Source organism: Phalacrocorax aristotelis, chromosome 14 (assembly GCF_949628215.1).
Source record: "Phalacrocorax aristotelis chromosome 14, bGulAri2.1, whole genome shotgun sequence".
NCBI lineage: Eukaryota > Metazoa > Chordata > Aves > Suliformes > Phalacrocoracidae > Phalacrocorax > Phalacrocorax aristotelis.
In genome coordinates this window covers 8,839,516-8,864,256 of record NC_134289.1, presented here as the reverse complement: position 1 = coordinate 8,864,256, position 24,741 = coordinate 8,839,516, and the positions used below count along the sequence as shown (strand labels likewise).

General features: G+C 36.8%; 1 protein-coding gene across 11 annotated transcripts in view; it reads right to left on the bottom strand.

Moving 5' to 3' along the window:
- Positions 1-24,741, bottom strand: part of CCSER2 (coiled-coil serine rich protein 2) — a 75,116-nt gene that overhangs the window by 36,990 nt on the left and 13,385 nt on the right. For 8 of the 11 annotated variants that reach the window (XR_012663171.1, XM_075109809.1, XM_075109814.1 and 5 more), the window contains exons 2-4: positions 22,519-23,992; positions 21,423-21,622; positions 1,744-1,834 (exon numbers count right to left, since the gene is read on the bottom strand). Coding sequence is in view for 10 of the 11 variants with exons in the window: in XM_075109809.1 (XP_074965910.1) it covers positions 1,744-1,834; positions 21,423-21,622; positions 22,519-23,953 (1,726 nt within the window). In the remaining variant the exon portion in view is untranslated. The remainder of the gene's footprint in view (positions 1-1,743; positions 1,835-21,422; positions 21,623-22,518; positions 23,993-24,741) is intronic. The other 3 variants (XM_075109810.1, XM_075109818.1, XM_075109819.1) reach the window with 1 other exon arrangement.

Genomic DNA, 24,741 nt, shown 5'->3' with positions numbered 1-24,741 from the left:
TTTTCAGATCCTCTTTGCAAAAAAACTCAGTGACTTCAAGATCAGAAGCAATTATAGCAGAGATACCCAGTTTATGCCACATGAATTTTGTATGGAAAACCAAATTTAAAAAATGCTGAAAATAATAGTAATTAGCTAATATTGATCTCCAAGAGTAACGTTCTCCTCCTGAATTGGCATTGTACACGGATTGTCATAGTCAGAAATCATATTCCAGACACACAAACGTTAATGATACTTGGCTGTAGATGTGGGATCAGATGTAAGTCTACTACATTGATGCAATTAAGAAAGGAATGAATTAAAAATCATATTTTCATGTCTAGATTAAATGGCAAACATTAAAACATTAACTTTTTACGTTTTTGTGGTAAGCATTCACCTGTAAAATGCATGTATCTTTAACAGTCTTTAATAATTTGAAATGGGATTACTCATGCAGATGCAGTGCATGTTTTATAAACAAGGAAACTTATGAGAAATTGATCTACCCTCTAAAATTGTTTCTTAGCTTTTTCCCCAACAGAATTAGAATGAGCCTTATTGAAAGAATATCTCCTAGGCTTGGGTTGTTATCCATTCTGGAAAATTAAAAAAGTAAAACAATGTAAATTGTGCACCTATCTAGGCTGAAAAGTTGAATACGAGCACTATTGCCAGTAAGTTCCTTTCACACAAGTACTTTGGAAAATTTATTCTGAAATGTAAAAGATTAAGCACGGCACTTCCTACATGCACGCTGTTAAAACATGACGTGCCACCATTGAGGTAGAAGGAAGACTACATATTTATTTGCTGTTAATTTGACTTCACATCTAACACACACAGAGGAATCTTTACTCAAAGAACTCAAAGGTTTACCCAAAAAAACCTGAATTTCCCCAAACTTCAGCAGGCAGCTAAACAGTACATAAAATAAGGAAAGCCTTTTCTCTTTCACTGCCTGTCTGTACGGGGTAGGGCGTCACCGTGCTCCACGTTCAATGTTTCTGTTCATTGAAAGATATATTAGGCTCCACTGAACTTGGAGGCAAAGCTAATACCGATACTCACATGACTAACAATTCTTATGAGTAGGTCAGGACTGACCAGAAGCAAATGTCTCACGCTTTTCCAGGCCAGTAATTGAGAAAGTGTGGCAATGATTTGCCTTACCTAGTTTATGCTAGGCTGGATTTGTATTATTTTAGTGGCACCTAGGTACCACTATCCTCCCTGTGAAAAGTTTGCCAGCATCCTCACTGACAACAAGAATGCATAAAAGACATCTTGCCTTAAGGCTTCTGTTAACCTGAATTGTATAAAATATACTGGGAGATATTGTCATTTTGTAGAAGAAAACAATTATCTCAAAAAAAAATTACATTGTCATTCACCAAAGCTGAAAAAAAATGCTGTTCTAACATTTTCAAAAATAGTTGAAGCAGGAAACTGAAGGACTAGCTTAAAAGTTTGGCATTTATTCTACTAAAATAATTTTAAGAAAAACAGTGTGCAACAAGGCAGCATTTCCATAAAAGCCAGCAAATTTCTGCTTTAGAATTCTTCAAATGCAAGAGTTGTATTTAGAGGAATGGAAATATCACACTTCCTACATTTCAGAAACGAAAGAGCTGTTAAAGAAAAGACAAATTCGAAGACTGCTTTAGCTTATTAAAGCACAAGTCAGAACAATGCAACTTAAAAATCTCTTTAATCCCATAATGCAGTTTCACAATAAGATCGCTTGACTAATTTACTAACCTTTGTCATGAGGTGGATCCTCAGGGAGGTCCACATCAAGCATGAGATCATCATCTTCAAGATCACATGAATCAAGATTGTTTAAGATATCCTGCAAGAAAGAAAATGCTTACATTTCATATGCTTTCATGATATTTCATTTACCCTAGCGTCATAAAAAGTTTATTCCAAAGCTCTGTTTCATTTGTATCACATGCATACCCAACGTTATCAGCAGCCTCCTCTCTTTAGAGGCCAGGATCAACCTTACTTGAGAACGCTTATACAAACAACGATCATCACACCTCTAGTGATACAATACAGTAACAGCGCTAGATGAAGCTAATATAGGTTAAAACACTTTTGTGCCTGATGCCTGTGGAATACTTGAAAGATTTTCCTATTCAATAATATCCTGCCTTCTCCCCAGCTGGGAGCATTTTAAAACTAAATTATTTTGCTCACTTAGAATTCAAAAACAGCTTTGTGAGGGGAAGGTGTTAAATCACCTTACTTCGGCTCTCATAGCATACTGTTGTAATATCAGTGATAGGAAGAGGTGGGGAAACCTATGTTATCTTGACTTTTTGGGCCAACAAAACTTAAAATATGCTATTATCCACATTAAGCTCTGCTGCCTTTTGTCTTTAAGATTGTGGTTCATATAAAGCTGTTTCTAAAGGGACTAATATACTGTCACGTTGCACGGGTATGCTAATGGTAGAAGAAAATGACAATACAGTGTTAGCACTATATGGAATTACACATATTATATACAGTCAGTCGGGTATTTAAAGAAAAATTACTGTAGCGTGGGCAAGTCAAGCCAGTGTTAAAAAGACAGAAACTGGTCCCTCTTCCTTTAAACTCAAAGGCCAAGGCTGTAAAACATTCAGCTCATAGAGCTGTCAGACACTGCTAGCGCCACGCTCCTGAAAAGCCACATCAGGCAAAGCGTAGTACTTGATCAGAGAACCCAGACTCCTTTTAACTTTGTTATTCAAAGAAAGCTAGACTGATTAATACCAAGTGATTATAACACAAAGTAGGTCTAAGGAAACCGTTAATGGTTATGCAGCTCTAACTCTTGAGCTCTGTTTTCCCTTATCCCACAAATAAAAGACAGCTTTAAGGCCCAAGATCAGACTCAGGCACTCCACATCTGCCTCTTTTCTAAGAGCAGAAATGCAGATTTTTCCTAGGTTTAACAGCTACACCTAAAGACGATTCATGGGACCAATATTGAAAAAATTGCCAAATATTAAGTAAAATAACTGTTTTACTAATTATTTCTCACTGGATAATACAGTGATGATTAAATACTTAACTGAATACTTGCATGCAGATTACGATACACAGCAAAACAATATTCACTTGGAAAGCTCTCTCTTTGCTGGTTACCATTTATTAGATTGTCTTTGTCAGAGATGTATAGGTGAAAAGGGAAAACACTAATAGGCGTATGTCTAAACTGTTGTTCCACCTGTTCTTCAGCAGTCTTCCTATACTGTTCACAAAGGGCTACTCTATTTTATTACAAATGGCGGAAAGAGCTTAGTATATTTTAAGTTTTTTTTTTTTTGGTGACACAGAACCTTGAATTCTACATTTCTGCAAGGGAAGTTAGTTATTGACTTAGGAGGGAGAGTATGAGATGAAAATAGTTAATAAGCACTTTAAAACACTAACAAAGGAAAGATGGGATACTTGAAACAGAACCACCTGGTTTTGTTATATTTCAAAGTCCTACCTGAATTATTTTGTTTACGTGTAATACACTAAGTATTTACAGGACAAAAAGAGAAAAACAAACATATGAAGGCATTGTGAATAGTAACAAAACTACAGAAAAGCTTCACAGAGAAATGGAAGCAATTTAAAGCAAACATGGACTTAACATTTGGGAGAACAAACTGCCTGCATATGTTTACTACTTTGTTTCCATTATTTTTCCACAAACTAGAAGATTTTTACTAACGTGTATTTTTTTAAGCAATTCTGCAAAATGTAGGTGCTTTTGAGAGGTAGCTTTGGTTTGTTAGTTGATAAATTGTTCCTATGCCATGCTTTGATCTTCCAAATTAGTATGAACAAGCATTATTTTCTTCTACTGCAGGAACCTTAATGAGCATCACAAACAGATTACAAGCAGTGGCCACAAATATGTAAGAAAGTTGAAAACATTTGCCATTCCTGTGCAAAAGCATTTAAAAAGCACAATATAAAGACATAATATGTCAGAGTGTTAACTAATAAACCTAGATAAGCCACTTAACTATCTTTGTATCAGAACTTCAGAAGTCTAAAGATGTCCGAGAAGGTCAGCACTGGAGATGCCAAACATACTTCTCTGTCAACAGCACATTTCATTATGCTTCCTTAATTATACATTCCTGCACCACACTGAGGCAACTCCATGCTAGAAAACCCAACTGTGAATACGAAGTCTTCGTAATGGCTGGGCCATGTGTGAATTCACTTTGGGTATTTCCCAACGCTGTCTACTTGGGAAACAAATATAAAAGAAGATGTCAGGAACATCATCTTGAGATAGCTAGAAGAAAGCGCAGGTTTCATCAACACGGTTGTACATACAAAACCTGTATTTACAGACTTCCATTGTTATTCTTACTACTGTATAGTGAACTGAAGTTAACTACATGGCAGTAACACTGTTAATAATATGCGCCTAACAGAGTATCATCATGAAATGATTCTGGGCAATGAGCTCAACCAAACAGGAAATAAAAAAATTCTTCAAACGTGCATCAGCTCCAACCCTACAGAATACTACATGTTTTGGCAATATTGAAAGTTACAGCAAGAGAAGAATCCTATTTGTATAGTTGAAAAGAGTAATACATATTAAGAGTGGCATGTAACTTCAGAAGCCTGATTTAGCACTAGATTTTCAAGATGGCACAACCTAGAAAGAGATTAAGTTTGGGACTGCAAACTCCCAAGTCAAACTACAACGCTGTCCCCAAGCTCTCCCTCCAGAAAGGTTTTCAGGTGAACACAGGCAGCAGTGCTTTGTTCTCTTACTGCAGCAGAGCAGCAAACTCCAGGTGAGAAACAGATGATCTATGACTACTGGTATAAGAACTGAGTAAGCTGAGAGCCCCGAGAGGAGGGAACACTCCTATTGCATAAAGAGATGGGAAAAGGCTAAACAGAGACAAGGGAAAGGCTGGCAAACACACCACATTTAGTAAGTTTACTTCAGTGTTCTGCAAATCCTGTCAGCAGCGATTGCCCTCAGGTACTACATCTTACCAAAGGTTAATCAAGCACTCACCAACAGCTCACCTACAACCTCTTGGGGTTTTTGCCTAATTCGTTGGATGCATAGAGATCAGAACCTCTTTCTCAAGAGGCATAACAATATTAAGTTCAAGACCAATGCTTTGAAGATTGGGGTACTGCAGAGCAGCTACTTTTGCTGAAGCTGAAGAAGTTAAAAGTTCAACATAAATTCCTGTCCATCATAATCAATTGCAGCAGCAAAATTTTCTTTTTAAGAAGTTCTTTATAAAAATTCCTCATGCTACATATCTCATAAGCTCTCTTCCACTTTTGGTGTATTTTTCAGTACACCAACTTCAGTTCAATTTAGCTTAACAGTTAGACCTAGGAAAGAGGCCTGATTCTCAGCTTTCCCATTTTTTGAGCCAATATAACAGTAATACAATTTTGAGTATATAATGCAACTAAAAATAAATTGCAGTGTGCCCAGATAGAAGGATAGCTGTCTATATTTCCTCCCTATTAAACATAAAAGATATGGACCAGTGAAAGCTTATGACACAATGTGTATTACACTGGAATAAATTAAAAGAAATGAAGAAGTTGGGCATCAGGATTAGTGCAAAAATACAAAGCACTTCCAGATAAGCAACACAAGTAATTTCAGAGTGTTCACAGAATTGAGAAAAGCCTGAGCATAAAATACGAATTCAGTACCCTTCTTCCCATGCCAAGATCTGCTATCTTGCTTGAAAAGCAATTGCACTGAGGTAGTCATGAACTGTTGGTGAGTATTAGAAACAATGTTTTACCTCTTTCCACAATTCAAGATCTCAGACCTCGTTCATTTGTCCTACCTTTAGAAAGTAGGTTGTCAAAGGAAAATAATTTTTTTTAGTACTGATTTAGTGAGTTAGGTCTTGCTTCCAATAATCATGTACTTCTGGAGTCAGTGGAAAATGAAAGTAAAAAGCTCACATGCAATTTAAGTATTCCATAGCGATTACTTAAATTGAATACATGCAAATTTCTTCAGTTTGATTTGCTCTACATCCTGATTCTTTTAGGCCCATATGCACAATTTCTTTGATCTTTTATTTTCTTCCTCAAAAAAGACCATACAATCAATGCACATAGATCATTTAATACACAAGACTACAACTCCTTAAAAACTTCAATCAACAAAAATATTAAAGGATAGCTATCACCACTTTGGGGAGAAAAATGAAACAATAGGAAGCACATCTACACGCTCAAAATTTGGCAGCAAAAGATCATCTGTCCCCTACAGCGTCTGTATATCAATACCTTTCTGGCATGCCTAGTTTTGATATTAGCATTCACATAACGCTTTCCCGGGTTACTGTCAATGCATTTATAGAAGCTTTATCCGCATTAAGGTAATCTAATTCATTAAAACTTTACTGTTACATCTGGTTGGATATTATGAAAGATAAACATGCTAGGCTATTTCCAGTATGTATTTTCAAAGTTGTTTACTCTAAGAACACAGCAGTAATTGCAGGTCACTTTGTTGACTCACAGCCCATTATAGAACATTCAATTTATTTCGTTATACTTCAGTCTTTTTGTACAAACAAATCATCACTAGGTTAGAATCAGACTTCAGACTTAGTTATTCTTATGGTACTATGCTGTATTCCTTTTGATGAAACTGTATTACAGTAAGTATCAGTAATGACCACTATAAAATCAACGTTATTTTATCACTTCCAGTAGTTAAAAGGTGCTTCACTTATTTTGAACGTTGTTAGTCTTTATGGCCAAATTTTAGGCTCAATTTTTCTACATATACCTCAAGCTGATTTACAGTGTTCAGTCAGAGAGCAACGAGTTTCTCAGAAACTGTTTAAAGATGAAGCAAAATTGGGATCTCAGTTTGGGCTAAATTTGAGCATGGATAACAAACTTAGAAGCTACTGGAAAACTAATTAATGTACCAGAGCAATTTAAGCAATGGCTTAAAGAATGATAATTTAAATCATCCAAAAAAAAAAAAGCATAAATAAAAAGCCCTCTGATTAGAATTCTATCAGAACCTCCAAAATAACTTTTGTAGATCTTTTGGGTAATTGCTACATGAAAAACATTTTAAAAATAGAATTTTACATGAAAAACACCAAGTCTTAGGAGAACTAGCATCTCTGTATTACAGCATGCTTCTCTGTAAAATAAAAAAGCAGTTGTTAAAGTCACTAAATTATTTAAAGCAGACACATGTCCTTGTGACATTCCATCAAAAAAGAGGAAAAAAAGTCAAACATCCTGTTCAGATGTCACCTTCATTCTTTTTCTACCACCAAAGAGACCCTATTTAAAGAAAACGTTTGGTGTCTACGTTAACACGACAATGAGGCCATGATACTGTGTTTAACATGAGTCTGATGCTGTAGCTATGAATATATTACTACGATTTTAGCAATATTGATTCCACCTGATACCACACATGAAATAAGAGTAATCCTAAAGTAAGCTCTCCTATGAAAAAAAAAAGCAAGCTACTTGAAACAGAGGACGTAGGTGTTGACACCGGGATAGAAAGCTCAATTTCAAGTCCAATGGTAAAGGCTCTAAGCAGCACCTTATCATTTCAAGCCAGTTATTATTCTGTTGGTTCACCCAGCAGTGGGCGTCTTCACACTTGGAACATCAAAAGGACAGAACAATCCCTGTAGGGAGGGACATTCAACACACCCTTCTAACGCTGCAGGACCCTTTAGAACAGGACTGTGGTAGTGCATTGGTTTTTGGGGTGGTGTTTTTTTTTTTTTGCAACAAAATCAGTTCTAGAAATTCCCCATCCTATCACTTAGCAACAAAAAGTCAAAGCTCTTCTTAAGACCATGTTATTCACAAAAATATTGATAAGGTAGCTGATATTGATAAGGTAGCCGAACAGACATTGTGCCTTTTGCTAAAAGTTTCCTCAACTCCAACAGTCTTAAGAATCACAGAGTAAGCAAAGCTTCATCTACTCTATTATTTCTGAAGTTAAGAAAAACGTCACAATACAGCCTTGATACACATCTCAGCAGCCCAACCACATAGTGAAGCCCTATCACTATATGAAGCAGCGAAGATGGAGCTGAGTAGGCGGCCAACTACACGATCCCTAGCTTCCAGGATGTACTGGGAGAAACGATTAAAAAGATCATGAAGATTACAAAAATTTCAAATAGAAATTGATTCATAGGATGCTAGTTCTGGACAACAGAAAAACACCACAAAATAACGGACAGCTTTTAAACTAGTTTTGTGAAGAGAAACGTGGTCATGTCTGCTTGAACATCAAAAAATACCTACTCTCAAACTGAACCTGCCTTATACACCTTTGTTTTGTCTAAACTGGAGGCTTTAGCTGCAATGCATCAGAAGGGCAAGTACTTAAAAAACCTGAGAAGATCTAAAGCCTTTGCAATCATTCCTCCACAGTTTGAATTCTTGTTGACAAAAAGCATCACTGGAAAATGTGAAAAGTTCTCTTTTCTGCATATATAAAAATATACAATAGACTTAGTTACAATACAACAGCTTTTCTTAGGTTACATTTTCATTACATACAGCAAAGTATCTAAATATTTTTATTTAAAAAAATCCATTAATAATCCTGCCAGTATAGCTGAAATATGCACAAAAGTCATCTTATGTGAACATAAACCGTTATATTAGTTGTTCATATTGATTCTCTTTGTATGATCTGCAACTAACACGAAAAAGAGTATTAAGGCATTAGAATACCCCAGATGAGTCGTACTACTACTTTTTCACTAGTAGTCATGCCTCTGCAGTTGTTAAGATCTCCCAGCTGGATGTTTCTCCTATGATATTTGAACACTACAATCAACACGTGGTTGTACTTTTAAAAGAGAATGCCTTTTACTGGCTACAAGAATTCATTCACCTGACAGAGTAGGGATCATTGTGGTGAGTTAGCATAATTTTGGAAGAACAACAAATATACACTGTGTTTATATGATTCTCTGCTTTACTATTTGAGATGAGAAGCCATTGTACTATTTTGCATCTGAAAGTGATTCATGTCTCCATAGTGGCAAAGTGTATTACAAGCCTTATACTATCCTAAAAGAAGGGCACTGGTTCTTATTTCAAACAATCTTTTGCAAATAAAACCTAGATGTGATTTATGCTCAGAAAAACCAGCAGCTTTAGATGCATGAAATTCCACAGGCATTTTTACACTTGTTTTCTGGCAGTTGCATATGCTGCATCTCTTCTGGCAAGATGCTAAAAATTAAAGGTTTTGAATTTTCCATAAAAAGATATTGAAGAAGGAAAAAAAGGATAAAAACAACCACAGAAAAAAAGTTTGACAAGCAGAAGATAAGCATGAGTAAAGGGAGAGAACTACAGAAGAATCTGTCCAAAAACCTGAAGGCAAGTAAATAGTTTGAGAGAAGTACAGAAACTAACAAAGTAGCATTTCAGGTATTTGAGGAATGAAAAAAAATGGAAGCAGCTTTTTAAAAAAAAAAACCAAACACTAAACAGACTGGGTAAATGAGTCATCTCGAGGGCAGCTAAAGGATAACTGCAGAAGTCAAATACGATTCAAGGCTGACAGCAAAGAAAAGGGAGACTCCCAGGGTCATCTTCAATATTTTCAGCATTTTACAACAGCCCAGACTGTGATAGAAAAAGATTTAAAAAGCAATAGGAATTCAATACAAGCCTCCAAAAAGGCAATGTTAAATGAGAACTGAACAGAACTGTTAAGTGAAGGCAGAAAACAGTGATAGAAGAGACAGGAAGGCACATAACTTACTCTAGGGCTGAAGAGAAAAACCTACAGAAAACAGAGTCATAAGAACACAGGAAACCACACAGGGAAGAAAAAGGACAGAACTCTGCAGGATACCAAAAATAGGATGGGGAGTTATTTTAAATACTGTACATTGCAAGTCACATTGAAGATAATTAAGCCCAACATCCAAACAAGTATTTCATCATTTTGTTCATGCTTCGTAATGGAAGGTTGCCATGACAGCACACACAATGAGAACTTTGTTCTGAAAACCCATGACATTTTCTGTTTAACTACTAGATAACAGTATAAAAATTTTTTTAAAACATTTTTTAGTTACAAAATCAGATGTCAGACTGTGTAAGAAATCTGAAATTTAATAGCACGATGAAGGGAGAGAAAGAAGAAAACCGGAAATATTAACCATTCCATTGAGACTTCACCAATTCATAAGCAACAGCACTTTCCAAACACACAGCGCAAGTTAAATCCCACAGCCACAAAAAGCATTCCTTGCCTGCCATCTAGCCTCCGGTAATGAACCTACAGAAAAGAAACTGAATGGGGGGAAGCATTTTGACCATCTAATTCCAGCTAAATTTAATAACATTTTCTATTTTTTTAATAGACAAATGGTTTTAAGTAGAAAGTTTCCATTTTACTGTCGAGCACAATAATAGAAAGCTGTCAGCAGTAAGGTACTGTTTGTAGTAACAGAGAAGTAGCAGAGGCTGAGGAAAAGCAGTCCTTTCTACTCACTGCTTCTAGTCTGCTTTCAGATAAACCACTGATATCAGAAGTCCAGCATTACTTTTACAGTTTACCTACAAATAATGAAGCATTTCACACTGCAAAGCAATATGTAATCGCTACAGATACTCTTAACTAGTGTAAATAATTGCGAATGATTCTCACTCCACTGACCTGTACTTGTATTAATAGTGTGAGGTTCAGCTTAAAGGAAAACAGGGAGGCTTCAGGTAACTCCCAGCTAAGAAAGCAACCGAACTGTAACTTCAAAATAGAGAGGAACAGTATGGGCAGGGCTGTGACCAAGAGATCGATTAAGTTTCCTCTGTGTAATAAGTTTTATATATACCCTAGTTAGATTTTTGGGGCAATCTGAATATGACGTGTTACATAGCATTAATGTGTTCTGTTCTTATACAGTCAGCTTAATATACACGTTTCCGATTAAAAACAAGTTAATCCTCAAATACCTCCCAACTATTTTGAGTAATTCTATTTTCAGCACTCCCTGAATGAACTGCTACCAACACAGAAGCGTCCTGTCACTTACTTGCACTGTTGCAAAAGTATATTCTCATGATATGATCCTCATACATTTCAACATTGTGAACCAAGAACACAAGAACAGTGAAATACTCTTTACTCTGAACCACCTCATATGCGGAAAACTGGTGCTCTGTTAAATTTCCAGTCTCAAGGAGGATGACAATTAGAGTTTTAAGGTGATACAGACTGCAGTTGGTATCACATGGCCTGAATGCAGTGTTAGGTGTTCTTGAAAAGAAGTTAAAGTGCGTCCCGTATTTAGAACCGTGGGGACAGTAAGACTGCCGCTGGGTGCACATAGCTTTGGACCCTCTGGGTGAAGTGTGTGTACTACAAAAACCACTGACCCTAACATTTATAAGGCAATGCCCCTTCCTTAAATTTCTGATGCTTCACAACGGAACATAATTCAGGAAAAGATTCAACACCAATGTTCCTATAACTTATTGCAGCACATTTTTAGGTAAAAAGGAAAAGGGAACTGTGTGCCAATCAAGGTGTGTTTAATGAAGTTCTGTAAAGCGTTCAGAAACACAGTTAGAGGGGTTAGATGCATGTTTCAATTTGTTTTCAATTTTTTTTTTTATAAATGCTTTTGTTTATATTGATAATGTGACAATACTCCAAGTTTAAGAGCACTATTCTCTTTGGGTGCACATTTACCTGCTCACTGTGGTTTGAAGATTTCCTAGGAGTAAGGAAAACAGCATAAGACTTAAAAATTCAGCAGTATAGTTAGATGAAGTACACTAGAATAATTCTGAAGTCCTTCTGTTATTGAAAAGTGATGCTGCTTGGTAGAATAAAGAAAAAAATTGAAAAGGGAATAGCTATAAACTCACATTAAAATGTAACACTGCATATGCAGCTACCAACTCATATAGGAAACGTCACTCACAAGCTTATGAAATAAAAGAAGTGCTAATTTCTACCAGTATTTATTCTCACATTTCACACACCACATCAGCTGCTGCTCTCTCCCCCTCTCTCTACCACGCAATTTCAAAGCTGTCCTTAACGGCTACCAGAAATGAAACACAGGAGTACAAGTAAAGCTGCCTTACTTGATTTTACCAGCCAAAACAGCATGAGAAGATTTACTGTGTCAGCTCTGAATCAAGCAGCTCTCAAAGGCATATATGCTTTCCCATCCCAAAGGAAAAAAGATAATTTGCCATAAAAGCTTGTTCACAAAATGTCACGCCTCTCAAACCAACATAGCAAGAGGTTTGTGCCCTGTAATGTAGTCATAACACCTCTTAATAATATTTGACAACAGGGACACATCACACAAGACAGACAGAATCGCCACCTCATTAAGTAATTCAGTTTCTCACTACCTCCCACCGCTGTAATAGTTAAGCTCCGAAGTTGAAGACTAGAGCAGCGGTGAGAGGGTAGATTTTTACTCTGAAGGCAGTATTTCTGACATCAGTCTTCTTTCAGGACGCTTCCTTCCTTTGCCATGAGCAGAAAACCATCTGACAGCAAACTGCCGAAAAAATGGTTGAGGAACCTGGCTAACAGAACATACCGAGGCAAGTTTGTAGTCTTAGTTCTCTATTAAGTAATAATACAGAGGAAGTTTTACATAGCAGTTGCACAATTTTTATACTAAAAGCTTAACTGCGGACATGTTAATCAAGGATGCTCTCTCACTATTTTAGTACGTCCACAAATATTACCTGTTCATAATGGAGACTAAATGCAAAAAGCTGACATTGACTTTTGAGGCTTTACAATCAGAAACACGCAGTCTAATGGTTTCACAAATAAATTTTTAGGTACAACTGAAAGTTTTTTAGAAACTGAGGATACAAAAAACAATGCCAGAGATTGCTATACTTGTAATATTGGAAAAATGAAAGCAATTATATTGACCTAATGAAAGCTATGGAGTTAGAACAGTACAATTCAAGTGAGTCGGCATCATTTTTGACAGAAACATGGCATGAAGATGTCAGGACAAGAGAGCATGGAACTTGGACAGGACCTTATGAGCTTAAACAGAGATTACCAGCAACACCAGCTGATAAATGGCACACAGATGCATGCCAATGAAAACACCTTCCAAGGCTGACATCTGTATTAGATTCCAATCCCAGAATCACTGTATTTCTGAGCAGGAAGTTTGAGCCACTTTATAAATTTTAGAAAACACAGTAAGACAAAGCTCTTTCACACAGACACCCTAAGCAGAAATGGCTGCTTACCAAGATAATGTATTTCCAATAAATCCTTTTATAATTAGAGGTAAAATTCGGACATGGTGTTTGCCACTGTCCAGAATGCATCAGTAACAGCTAAAATCTCACAGAAGACTGTCTATGCTACTCTGATGTCTCTTCCCAAGAAAAATATTGGCCTACAAACCCAGAAGTCAGGCCTTCAGGTAAAGGAGTGTCAAGGACCAATGAATTATTCAATCTGTCCTGCAGGACAGGATTTCTTTGGTGATAAATGCAACAAATGAAAATTCTCTGAGCAGAAGCAGAAAATATGGAACTCCACGCTGCCACTCCACATCAGTGATGCTACGTGCTATACAGCTCTATCCATAAAAATGGTCTCCAGTATGCTGGGCACAGAGGGAAACGTAGAAGGAGGTACAATACAAATTGCAGAGTATCTGACACGCTCTGGGTTTGCTCTTATCACTTCCCAGGAGGTTCACAGATACATTTTTCTACAGCATGTCCACATCTGATTAGACAGATATACCACTGAGAATTTCAGTTATTGCCCATACAGATCTACACTTCTGCATCAGATAATTTCTGAAGTATCTTTACCATTGGTTTGTCTGAATACTTTCTAGGTAACAGGGAGATATAACTACCTCTCCCTACACTGGTACTACATTCTCAATCTCATTGCTCTGACATACTAATGAATTCTAATATGAGTTCACATACCTATAGGGAGAGATTGCTCAGTTCCCTCCTCTGTGGTCCAGTTCATCCACAATGGTGCCAGATAAACTTGGCAGCAGCAAGGAAGGCTAAAATGCCTGGGGTCTCACAGGCTTGCAAGGCAGCATCTTCAGGTGCCAGGAAAGGACAAGCTACTTCAAAACCCAAATTACTCTAATATAGCTATGACAAGCTTCCCCAAGACTAGAGCCATTATAATTAATTGAATTTTGTTATACCACAAGAATAATGCCTTCTCCTTCCTTTCAACCTCATTCCCTCACTAAAGCACTGGACATCTAGTCATCTAATTAGTCATCACTATACCAAACTCTCTAGCAAAGAAATAAATTTTTTAAAAAAATCTAACAACAAATGAAATTACAAGTATGTATTTATTAATGTCGTAATGAACTGAAGTCAGAATGGCACTGACTGACCTGAAGCCGTCCTTTGCTTTCAGGCACATAACAAATTCAGACCCTTCTTAAGGAAGCGCCTATTTAAAGTACACAAACTACTTGAAGGAAGCACCATAGTAGCTCACAATGCAATTAATTCTCTGTATTAGCTTAACGTTTCGTTAGCCAAAATACATGTATTCTAATAAATGAGGAAATGCAATTAGTCACGGTTCATCTCAGTACAGACTGCCAAAAAACCACGTGTCTTTTTTCAACGATGTCCTCTGCTTTGAGAAAGATCTTGCTTGTTCTTTCCTGAACCACAAATATATCAATAGTGTAATCCACACTGATGATAACACCAAGTATTACTACTCTTTATTTCATCTATCATTCTGAAAACAGACAAATAAGACAGACTCTGTAAGACTCACTCAAGGTCACAAAGTGCGGCAGATCAGCGATTGGGACATCTTTACTCATAGATCATTGAGCTATTTTTATACTAATAGCAAGTACAGTCAATCTGTCAGTGAACAAAAATATTCAGTTGATTCTGTCTGTTATTGGGGAAAAAGAAAAAAGAGCTGAATGGCATGTGAGTCCTTCCTGACTGGAACATACTCACTAATGGAGGATTTAAGTATCAACTTGCAGACAGAAAAGCTAATACAAGGATGGGGAGAAAAAACATCCTTAGATATTGGAAATCCAGGAGGTTCAGTAATGACTTACATAAATTTAGATTTTTGATATCTTTAAGAATCTGTTTTAATAATAAAATTATATATATATTCTTTCATATGAAAATGCAGATTTTACCTAAAAGCAGTTTTACCTTTTCTTTTACATTTACCTTCAGCACCTTAAAATCTTAAGACACTTTACTTGCAACACGAAAGCAGCAAAAAGAATCAAATTTCAACTAGCTCGTTCAATGGAAACTGTTTTTCAGGTGTGCTTCTTACAACTAGCTTGTATCTGAAGGGCCCATTTCAAGGCTGCTCCTTTGCGAAAGTTACAGCAAAAAAATGTCTGCATTGAGAAATAAATACATCATTTCACTACACCCTGTTAAAAGGACCTTCTAAATATTCTGTACTGAATGCCTCAATAAATCAACCACTGCTTCTTATGAAAAACTTCATAAGAACACAACTAACTTAAACACAATTTAAGTAGTATACTGTAAGTTCGTAAACATGGTTTTTCATTCAGAAATATTTTGTGCTGACAATGCTTCCAATAGCTGTTACTTGGTGCTGCTACCACAGTAAGGACAACTCAATATTTACCTGTTTGGAATCATAATTGTCCTGTTTCCAAAATAATTTCAGCACTTCTGTCATAGTATTACACAGTTCCATCGAAAAAAACACACTGGGCAAGAGATACCTTGTCTTAAGTGGCAACCTCTAAGGGATTCACGCTTCATAAAAGTCTCCCAAATACTACTTTACCAACAGACCTTATGTATCTCAATGGCTGTTTTATTCCATACTCTTACATTATCTTAAGCTTGCTTCCACTTGTATTTTTATTACAGCTGTAACAAAACAGTCCAAAATTTAGAAAGCTCACCTTCTCATAGAACAAGGACTATGGCTTTGGCATTAGCCTCCTGAAGAATGTACAACTAAAGAAAGGAAGATGGGTGGAAGACAACAATACCTAGAACACTTCAAACTACAGAAGTAAATGTAACAGAAATACACAGAAGTCTGAATTCACATAACTCATTTGAGAAATCTAACTGGCAATTTAAAGCTTACTATAAAGTCATTTTGAGAATTTATTTGAAAAATAAGGTAATTAACATGCAATTAATTGTAAATAACTAAATTACTATAAGAAATTAGTGATTGAACTAAAACCTGCTATTTTTGCAAGCTTATTTTCTCTAAGAAGTGGAACACATTTCAGCATATTTCATTATGAATACCTATGCCTCTCAAACCAGAAAGCATTCTGCCCAGTCTCGAAAACTAATACAGAATTAATTGCCCTTTCCCAAGTTCCAATCACAAAGGGAAAAAAATATAACAAAGCAAAAAAGAAATCTTATGAGATTTCAAAAATTACCTAGGAAGAAGAGAAAAATGCAACTATTTCACACTCCAGCTAAAATTCTGGCCACACGTCAATAGGTGACAGAATAGATTCATTCCAATGAGATCCAGATTTCATCCCAAGAGCAATTAAATTCTCAGTAAAGCAGCTAAAACCCGTCTCTCTCTTCAGGCCTGATTTCAGTTATTATTCCATAATCCTATATCCTTATAATTACACTGATGAGCACTCTGTATATACCCAAACCACTGACTTTATTTTCAATAAAAATTAACAGCACAAACACTCGTATTGTTACTAAAGCATACAGTAAAAAGGGGTCAGAGGACTCGATCTCTTTTGTCTTTTTCTAAGATAGGGTCTTGCTATAGCCTGATAAAACAGAGAACACTCAAAAGTTTCCTGTCTAAACCTATTTGCCCAAATGAAATTGCTCTAAAAGAAAAAACACACCACCACCACAACTTGTTCTCTAAAGAGTATTAGAGAGAGAAGCCAAAGCTAGTGGAATATTTTCAGTTTGAATTTTTACTTCTTGCAGATTATTATGCACTAGAGTATTGTAGAAATGTAAATGTAACTTTAAATGTAGTAAGTAAATGTAGCTTTAAAAAAGCACATACCTCAGAACAAATAACTGTATTATCTGTCCTATTCTTAATGTAAATAAGAACTTTGACTTTCCAAAAATATTCAGAGCTTCATTCTGAACAAACACATTAAAGCTTATGTTTCTCTTGTGCCTACTTAATACAATGGACATGAGAAAAAAACAGTTTAAACCTCGCTACAGCAAGAGAGCGCTTGATTATCAGTTAAGCAAAGGAGCAATGAGACTCCAGTTAGGAGGCATGTTTTAGGCTACATGACTTATATGTATGCTAGACAGTATTTCCAGACAAAAATTAATGAAAGCAAAAGTGTGGCAAGGCTGATATACTGTAGTCCAAGATCTCATTCCAAGAAATAGGAAAAAAAACCAACCCACATTTATGTTTTCTGCACTCTGAAGTAAAACAAGCTCAGTCCTAAGCAGCTATTTCAAAGTTCATTGTAGAAATCAGGCATTCAGTCCTTCAGACCATCTCCCCCTCCAGTGAAACAGAACTCACCTATAGGAACTGAGAACGCTTGGTTTCAGCTTGGCTCTGTAAAGTGTTTTTTCTTTAATCAAGTTACATGACAGTCATGAGTACAAATCAAACCTAAAGACACAGCAAATGTTTAGATCCACATTAGGGTTTATTATTTGGTTTTAGGGGTGTGGGGGTTTTTTTTCTCCTTTCTTTTCATAATTTAACTCTTCATTTTGTTTGCAAGGCTTTTTTTGGTTTTAAATAACTGTAATTTAAGATTCATTTATAACTACTCACTCAGTGGCAGTGAAACGAAAAGACATTTTAATTATGTCCTTTAAATTGGTCCTAAAGCTAGCTAACAGAATTCATTAAAACCTGTATTTAAAAAAAAAAAAACAAAACAAAAACCAAACCAAACAAAAACCCACAAAGACAACACAGCACAAGTTGTACCTCACATTGTTGAGCAGCTTTCTGCCATGAAACATTAAAGCAGCTAAGTGTTAAAGTAGGTAGCTCAAACACACGACATGAGCAAACAGTACAGCTAAACATTAAATGAGGGTACATATTGACAGATATTGCCCGTGTTGCTCATTTACAGAGCCATCACAACTGCTCTGCTAAGCAGCAGTCTTCTCACACAGAATTGACCCAGAAATAGCATCAGTGATTTGGTGCTTAGCAGCAAAGACCAGTTGTTGAAAGGAGTATAAGTAATACCAGTGAAATGAATGAAATTCATACCAATGAAATGAGTTCAATGCTTCGAATGTTAACCACTTGATTTGTTGCCTTCAAAACTGGGTATGAAACAAGAGCAGGGATAGTGAATTACACAATTAGAGAACAAAAACATTTTCATCCTGAGAAGGCCTCAAAGAAAATGCATGTCCTGCTTAGCTGTAAGCCCCTGGGCATTGTTTTATGAGGTTATTTAGAGTTGCATAAGTTTTAAACCTCCAACACTGCATCACATATTTCCTCCATAGCTGTTGCCTCAGTGAGGAACAGACAGTTTGTCCTAAAGGAGGACAGATTTATTGCCCCCACCCCCTCCATGTCCTTAAAACCAAGCTCTACTGAGACTAGCAAAGCTATCTGCTTTTCTTCTCCCAAAAAAATGAACAAAAAGATTGAGTAGCCAGCAAGCTTCTTCCATTGTCTTCCTATTCTGGTTGCCATTCGAGAAGCCTAGTTAAAATCCCCTCTGCAAAAGCTGCCCTTTTCAAAGATTGTCAAAACACTTCTAAGATTAGCCAATAAGAGCTGCAGTGCCATCTATAGGAAAGTTTAGGAAAAGCATTTAATATTTATCAATACTAAGGATGCTACAGCTTAAAAGAGTAACAATATAACTGCACGATGAAATAAAAAAAAAAAAGGTGAATTTTACACTAAACACTACCAGTTACTCACCATCGTATTACCTGAACTGTTATTCAGCTACACTGCTTCTACTCACCCCAGGCTGATGCCACAGGAACTCCAGAAGCAGTTATGTGCTTTGGAGTTTTACCTGGAAATATTAATTCCAAAGGGCAATCAGGCTGACATTAGCTTAAGCACTAAAAATTCTTAGATCTGACTCTTACCCATCAGACTCTGACACACAGATACTAACTGCTTTTACCCACACCACACTAGAGAATAGAAACTGCATAATTTGATCACACACCTCCCAGCAATCAAAACATCTGATGTGCTGACTAACCACAGTAATTATTCTCAACAACTTCAGCTCTATTTTTTTTAACCTGTCTTTATTCTCATTGCCTGCAAAGGAAAGGAAAAACACGGAACAAAAACTTACATTAACCTACCCAAGAATATAATTCTTCAGAAATAATGAAAAACTGTATCAGAAATTGTTTTGCATCTTCAGATTAAAAACGATCAGTGTTTAATCTTTAAGCTAAAGAAATCAAATACGCCATGCTTTCTACCACAAACAACAAGCACATGGAAAACAAAAAACAAACAAAAACACACCACTAAAAAGAAACGCAAACATTTCAGAGCTACAATTTCCCCTCAAAAATCAGGCTGACTGAAAATACATCTTTTATTTTTACAAGGCAGAAATGTATTATTGATGTTTCCTCATGTAAGATAAAAATTCACAGTACAGTAAACACTGATTTTCATTCGTAGTGCTGTTCCAGAATTAAAGTGGGTGGAGCACACGCATGGCTTTCTCAATTTCAACAGTAAGTCTTACTTCCAACCTCTTCTTTCCTCCACTCCCTCAAAACCTAGGAAGTTCAATCTTCCATTTTTAAGCCCTCGCTAAAAGCTATTTACTTTCAGTAAAGAAAGAAATAAACCGAAATAGTGAACAAAGATATCAAGAGCTTCTAATGTACCTCTGCTCCACAAGGCTTACAACAGCTTCTGCCAATCAGAACACTAATTATCAACTCATACACAAGCAAATTAATGCATAGAGGTCACATGTATCAAAAACCTAGGTGCATAGTCCAAAAGCATGGGAAGATAGTGTCTTTCATTTGTTTGATGAATTACACTGTATATATCATAGATATATATTTAAAATTTATGAAGGACAAAGTTCAAAAACTTCCTTTTTTTCCTGGCGTGTGCACGCATGTGTCTGGGAAAAGGATGTTTGTTTTTGCAGTGGCCTACATTGAGCTTTTTTGTCCCCTATAAACACCAATAAAGCTACGAAGCTCATACTGGAAAAGTCTCAGACTGCTGTTCCAAGCTGGCCATAATTACCATGAAAAGTTAATATGCATTTCTGAACTCTTCTAAGCACTACATCCCAACATCACGATTTAAGACAGAACGCAAACAAAACCACAAGCAGTGGAAAATATAATCAGGAATTTGTATGTAGTTACACACATGAATATAATTACGTAGGTACGCCCAATTTTCAGGAGAAATCTCTGCTGTTCCTCTCCTCTTGGGCTAGAGTAGACAATCATAATAAAATGACACATCAAAGCCTGAGTGGGTGCCGCAAACCCTCTCCAAGCCCGAAACTGGTATGGACATTACCAAATGGGCAGTGGTGATACAGTATCTAACACATCTGAAACGCATGAAGCATGACACACCAACTACGCCAAATTCTTTGTTGGAAGTTCTGCTTGTTAGTATCATGTTAATAAAATGGGAGTTGCTTAATTCATCAAAAGACTGTTTGATAAACGAACATGAAATGAAAAGGGACGAAGGACAGGCAGACAATATTTTCTTCAAGCCCACCGCAATCCCAGGGTTGGCTCCATGACCTCAGCTGGAGGGTCACAGCACTGCAACAACTCTCCATCCATTCTTTAGATTAAATGACGTTTCTTGCAGATCAGTTATAAGTTTAGCAATAAGAAAAAGGTTGTTATGCAGCTTGTGTATCGCATTTGAGACACACAAAGAGTCCTGCTACAGTGAGCTACAGTCAGGCACCTGCCTTGAAGATTCTATGCTTGCACAAACCGAGAAACCAAAATAACCTTCAGTTCAAAAGTGTCCTATATATATACAGTATAGAAACAAGACAATAGAAGTCAGAGGCAATAGCTATTTTCTTGCTTTTTCACTCCCAGGGTTAGAGATTGGTAGGAGATGCTTCACCTATCATTTCCAGAAATTCATTCCTTCGTGCTTAGTGATACCATGAGATTGCTTAAGGAAGGACCTGTTCTGTCCTAACTTGAGAATAAGGGGAAAAGAAAAAAAATTGTATCTGAACAGCCTAATGAAGGTCATCTGTCCAGAAACAGGAGTTCCTAAACAAGAAGTTTCAAAAAGCTATCAACTACAGAGGAAAGAAGAAAAAATTGTCATGTAAAAAATACATTAATTCTGTTTTTAAAATATACTTAATAAGCAATAAACTCAAACCACTATAATTATGCAAGTTATGCATATAAATACATACTATGCTGTTCATTTCTGAAGATTCGTAGCTTCCACATGGATGGACACTTCCAATAGGTTCCAACCCTTCTTCATCCCACATATATGTGCCATCAGAGCTGTCAGATGGAGAAAGCTCAAAAGAGGACCCAGCCCTCTCCATCTCTGGAGAAATCACATTCTCGGCAGTATGCTTTGTGCTTTCACTGTTGTCATCCACTGCTTAAAGAAAACAGGAATAGTCAGGACTCCAAAAACAATTCAACATGCCAAAACTAAAAATGTGTATTATTGGGGCTTCAACTTTTCTGAAATTATACTGTAACAGATTCTACATTCTATAGTACCGTTCACTCATCCTGGACAGGGAAAAAAGCTCAAGCTGGTTTGGTAGCTACAACTAAGTATCCTTCCAACCTACATCTTTGCTAGCCTTTTACACTGCATTAATTCACTCGTCATGAAAGCTACTTTATGAAAGTCTACACCTTTTTAACATTAGAAGTTGGGTCCAAAATTAGATCCTTTGGATCCAGCCTTTCAACTGTAACTTCTCTCAAAACAAGCATGTACTATGAGAAGCCCCTCAGTCTTGAAAACATGGCTTTTAAAAACATTCTCTGTCTCTTCCACTAATTTTTAAAGAATTATTATAGAATGCCTCTGGAAAAATAAAAACAAAACAAAAATCACCCAGTGACATTCATACTTGTAATTTAACTGATATAATTAGACACCCTACACTTATTCTCACTGCTTAGGAGTGGTTACAGCTGTTGTCTGCCTACAGAGGTGGGGCAGGGGTTGCAGCGCAGTGAAAGAAATTTTCTGAAAAGATGACCAGTCCAGAGAAATGAATGTCAAAGCAAGGATACGATGAATCCCACAACCGTACCACAAGCGTGGTTAAATGAGGTATAATTCATTCCTATCCTGAAGAAAAAGAGTTCTTCAACATCATCCCTGGGAAAAAGCACTGTAAGAAAATAAACGGGCCAGCATAGAGCCAAGTTTCATTCTGAAATAATTCGCAAGCAATGAGTAATTATACAAAACAACTTATTTACAGTTACAGAGTTTTGATTTAGTACCTAAAATTTCAAGCAAAAAGTATTTACCGGACACATTTATATCAAGCCAGTCATCAGCATTACAGCAAGATCCTCCACTTTCCTTGAGAGAGGTGAACAGCTTGATGGACGTTAAGCTCCTGTGCTCTAACTCTGGAAGGCAGCTCTCCTTTTGCTTTACTGGTATAGTTCTGTTTGGGTCTTCTATATCTATGAAATCATCACTGAAGTCTTCACTGAAATCATTTTTTTCAGAGGATGACAAAGAAGAGATAGATATTTCATCTCCATCATCGCTCATACACGTGATCTTTGACCCATTTTTTCCCACACTTTCATGCAGGCCCTCGTCAGATTCTGTTCTTTGAGCATTGCTCTCTGTAATACTGTTTTTCTCAATCGCTCTGTTAATATTTGTTGAAATTTCAGAGTTCTCCACAATGCATGTGTCAGGAGTTGTACTTCTGCTGCCATCCACGATATTTCCAGCAAATCGTTGCCTCGTAGGCTTCAGCAGAGAAGGCCGACTTAATCTGTATCCAAAAGAAGGTGCTGACCCAGATCCATTTGACAGCGGGGGCTTCTTTGAACAAGGAGCCGACATACCGGAGTAGGGCCTGGTAAACCCATACTTCGCAGGTTCATTTCCATTGGGTACATCCAACTGACGTGCATTCCTTGACAACAAAGTCGACCTCTGAGACGTCCTGGCAGCTAGATTTTGACTATGATAAGGCCTTGTAAGATCCACAGCTTTATTAAAGGAATGTGACCTGGTTAAAGATGCAGTGGGAAGGAAGGAATTCTGAATGGAATGTGAAAAACTTTGCGATCTTACCATTTTTTCACAGGAAAAAGCCTTGCTATTGTCTGTAGATTGTGCCAGGCTTTCTCCTGAGCTTGTCCTTGTGGAACTGGAATTAGCTCTAGGTCTCTGCAAACCTACCACCGACCTATTTCCATAAAATCCATTTAAATGTGATTTTGGAGCACTGAGTCCAGAATATGAGGTCCTTCCTGACAGGGTACCTTTGGCGAATTTTGCTGAACTAGAGAGTCCAGGCAAAGACTTTGGGTTTAATTCCTCAGTAGAAGATACAAACATACTGGTTTGCTTTGCTGGTTTTGATGCAACCGAAGCAGTACTGTTCAAACCCACCCTGAGCACATCATTACCCAATGCTCCTTGAGATTGAGAATACTTCGCAGAATCGATTACTTTTTCGTTAAAGTTACGTTCAGAGTTGGTGTCTTTCCCATTTTGATCATGAAGTTGATATTTATTTGATTTTTTCCAGTTGAAAGAAAAGGAAGACATGCGAACAGCGCCATTGTGCTTGCCGAAATTTTTGCCACCATTATTCCCTGCTAAACTAACAGCCGTCCCATTTGGCATAGGTTGCAAGACACTGCCTAAAGTTTTCGTTCCATATTTCGGTAGCCTGGAAACCACAGATGTCCTGGTTTGATTTTTTTCTTCCATGAGCTATTGGGTACATTGGTCCTTACAGGGTGCTTGAATCTAAAGTAAAAGAGAGAACGTATTAGATCTGAATCAACCGCACATTAATCAACATAATTTTGACATACATTTGCATCTATGTTTACTACATTCCTGTGTCTAACTATACCATGATAATTAAGTAACACAAATTTTGTTAACACCAGAGAAATACCTGTCACCAGCAGTTATTTGGCAGTAATACATTATTCAGGTCACACCTCCGTGCCTCCTTCCCCTTTCATTCTGTAGATAAACTGCCTTTTTTTTTTGCCCCCCCTTCCTTTTGAAATCTATAAAATAAGCTTATAAGAGGATTGTTGGGGGTTTTTTTCCATTTATCTATTTTCAGCAGCAAACTGAATTTTTCAACTGTATAACAATTAAGTTACATACTTAAGACTTTGTATTTTAAAAATCCTACAAATTGAACATAACACAAACTTGTGGTCAGCAATGTAAAATTGCAAAAACCATAATGTAAAACCTGACTAAAAGCTGATTTTTTTCTTCCCCCCTGTTTCCCCAATGTCTATCTTATGGGATAGAAAATAATCACTCCTCATCCACCTTTACCACAGGATTTTTTTTCCAGACCTTCCTGATATCCCCAATTCAAAATGAAAACTCCTAGCCATTTTTTTTCCTCTTTGTATGGCAACTGTAGTCTATTATCTTCACCATCTTATTCATGTAAAAGACTTAAGGTACAGGGCAACAAGTTGCCTAAGATCAGCGTTAGTAAGTGAATTCAAAGTTTTACTTCTGTG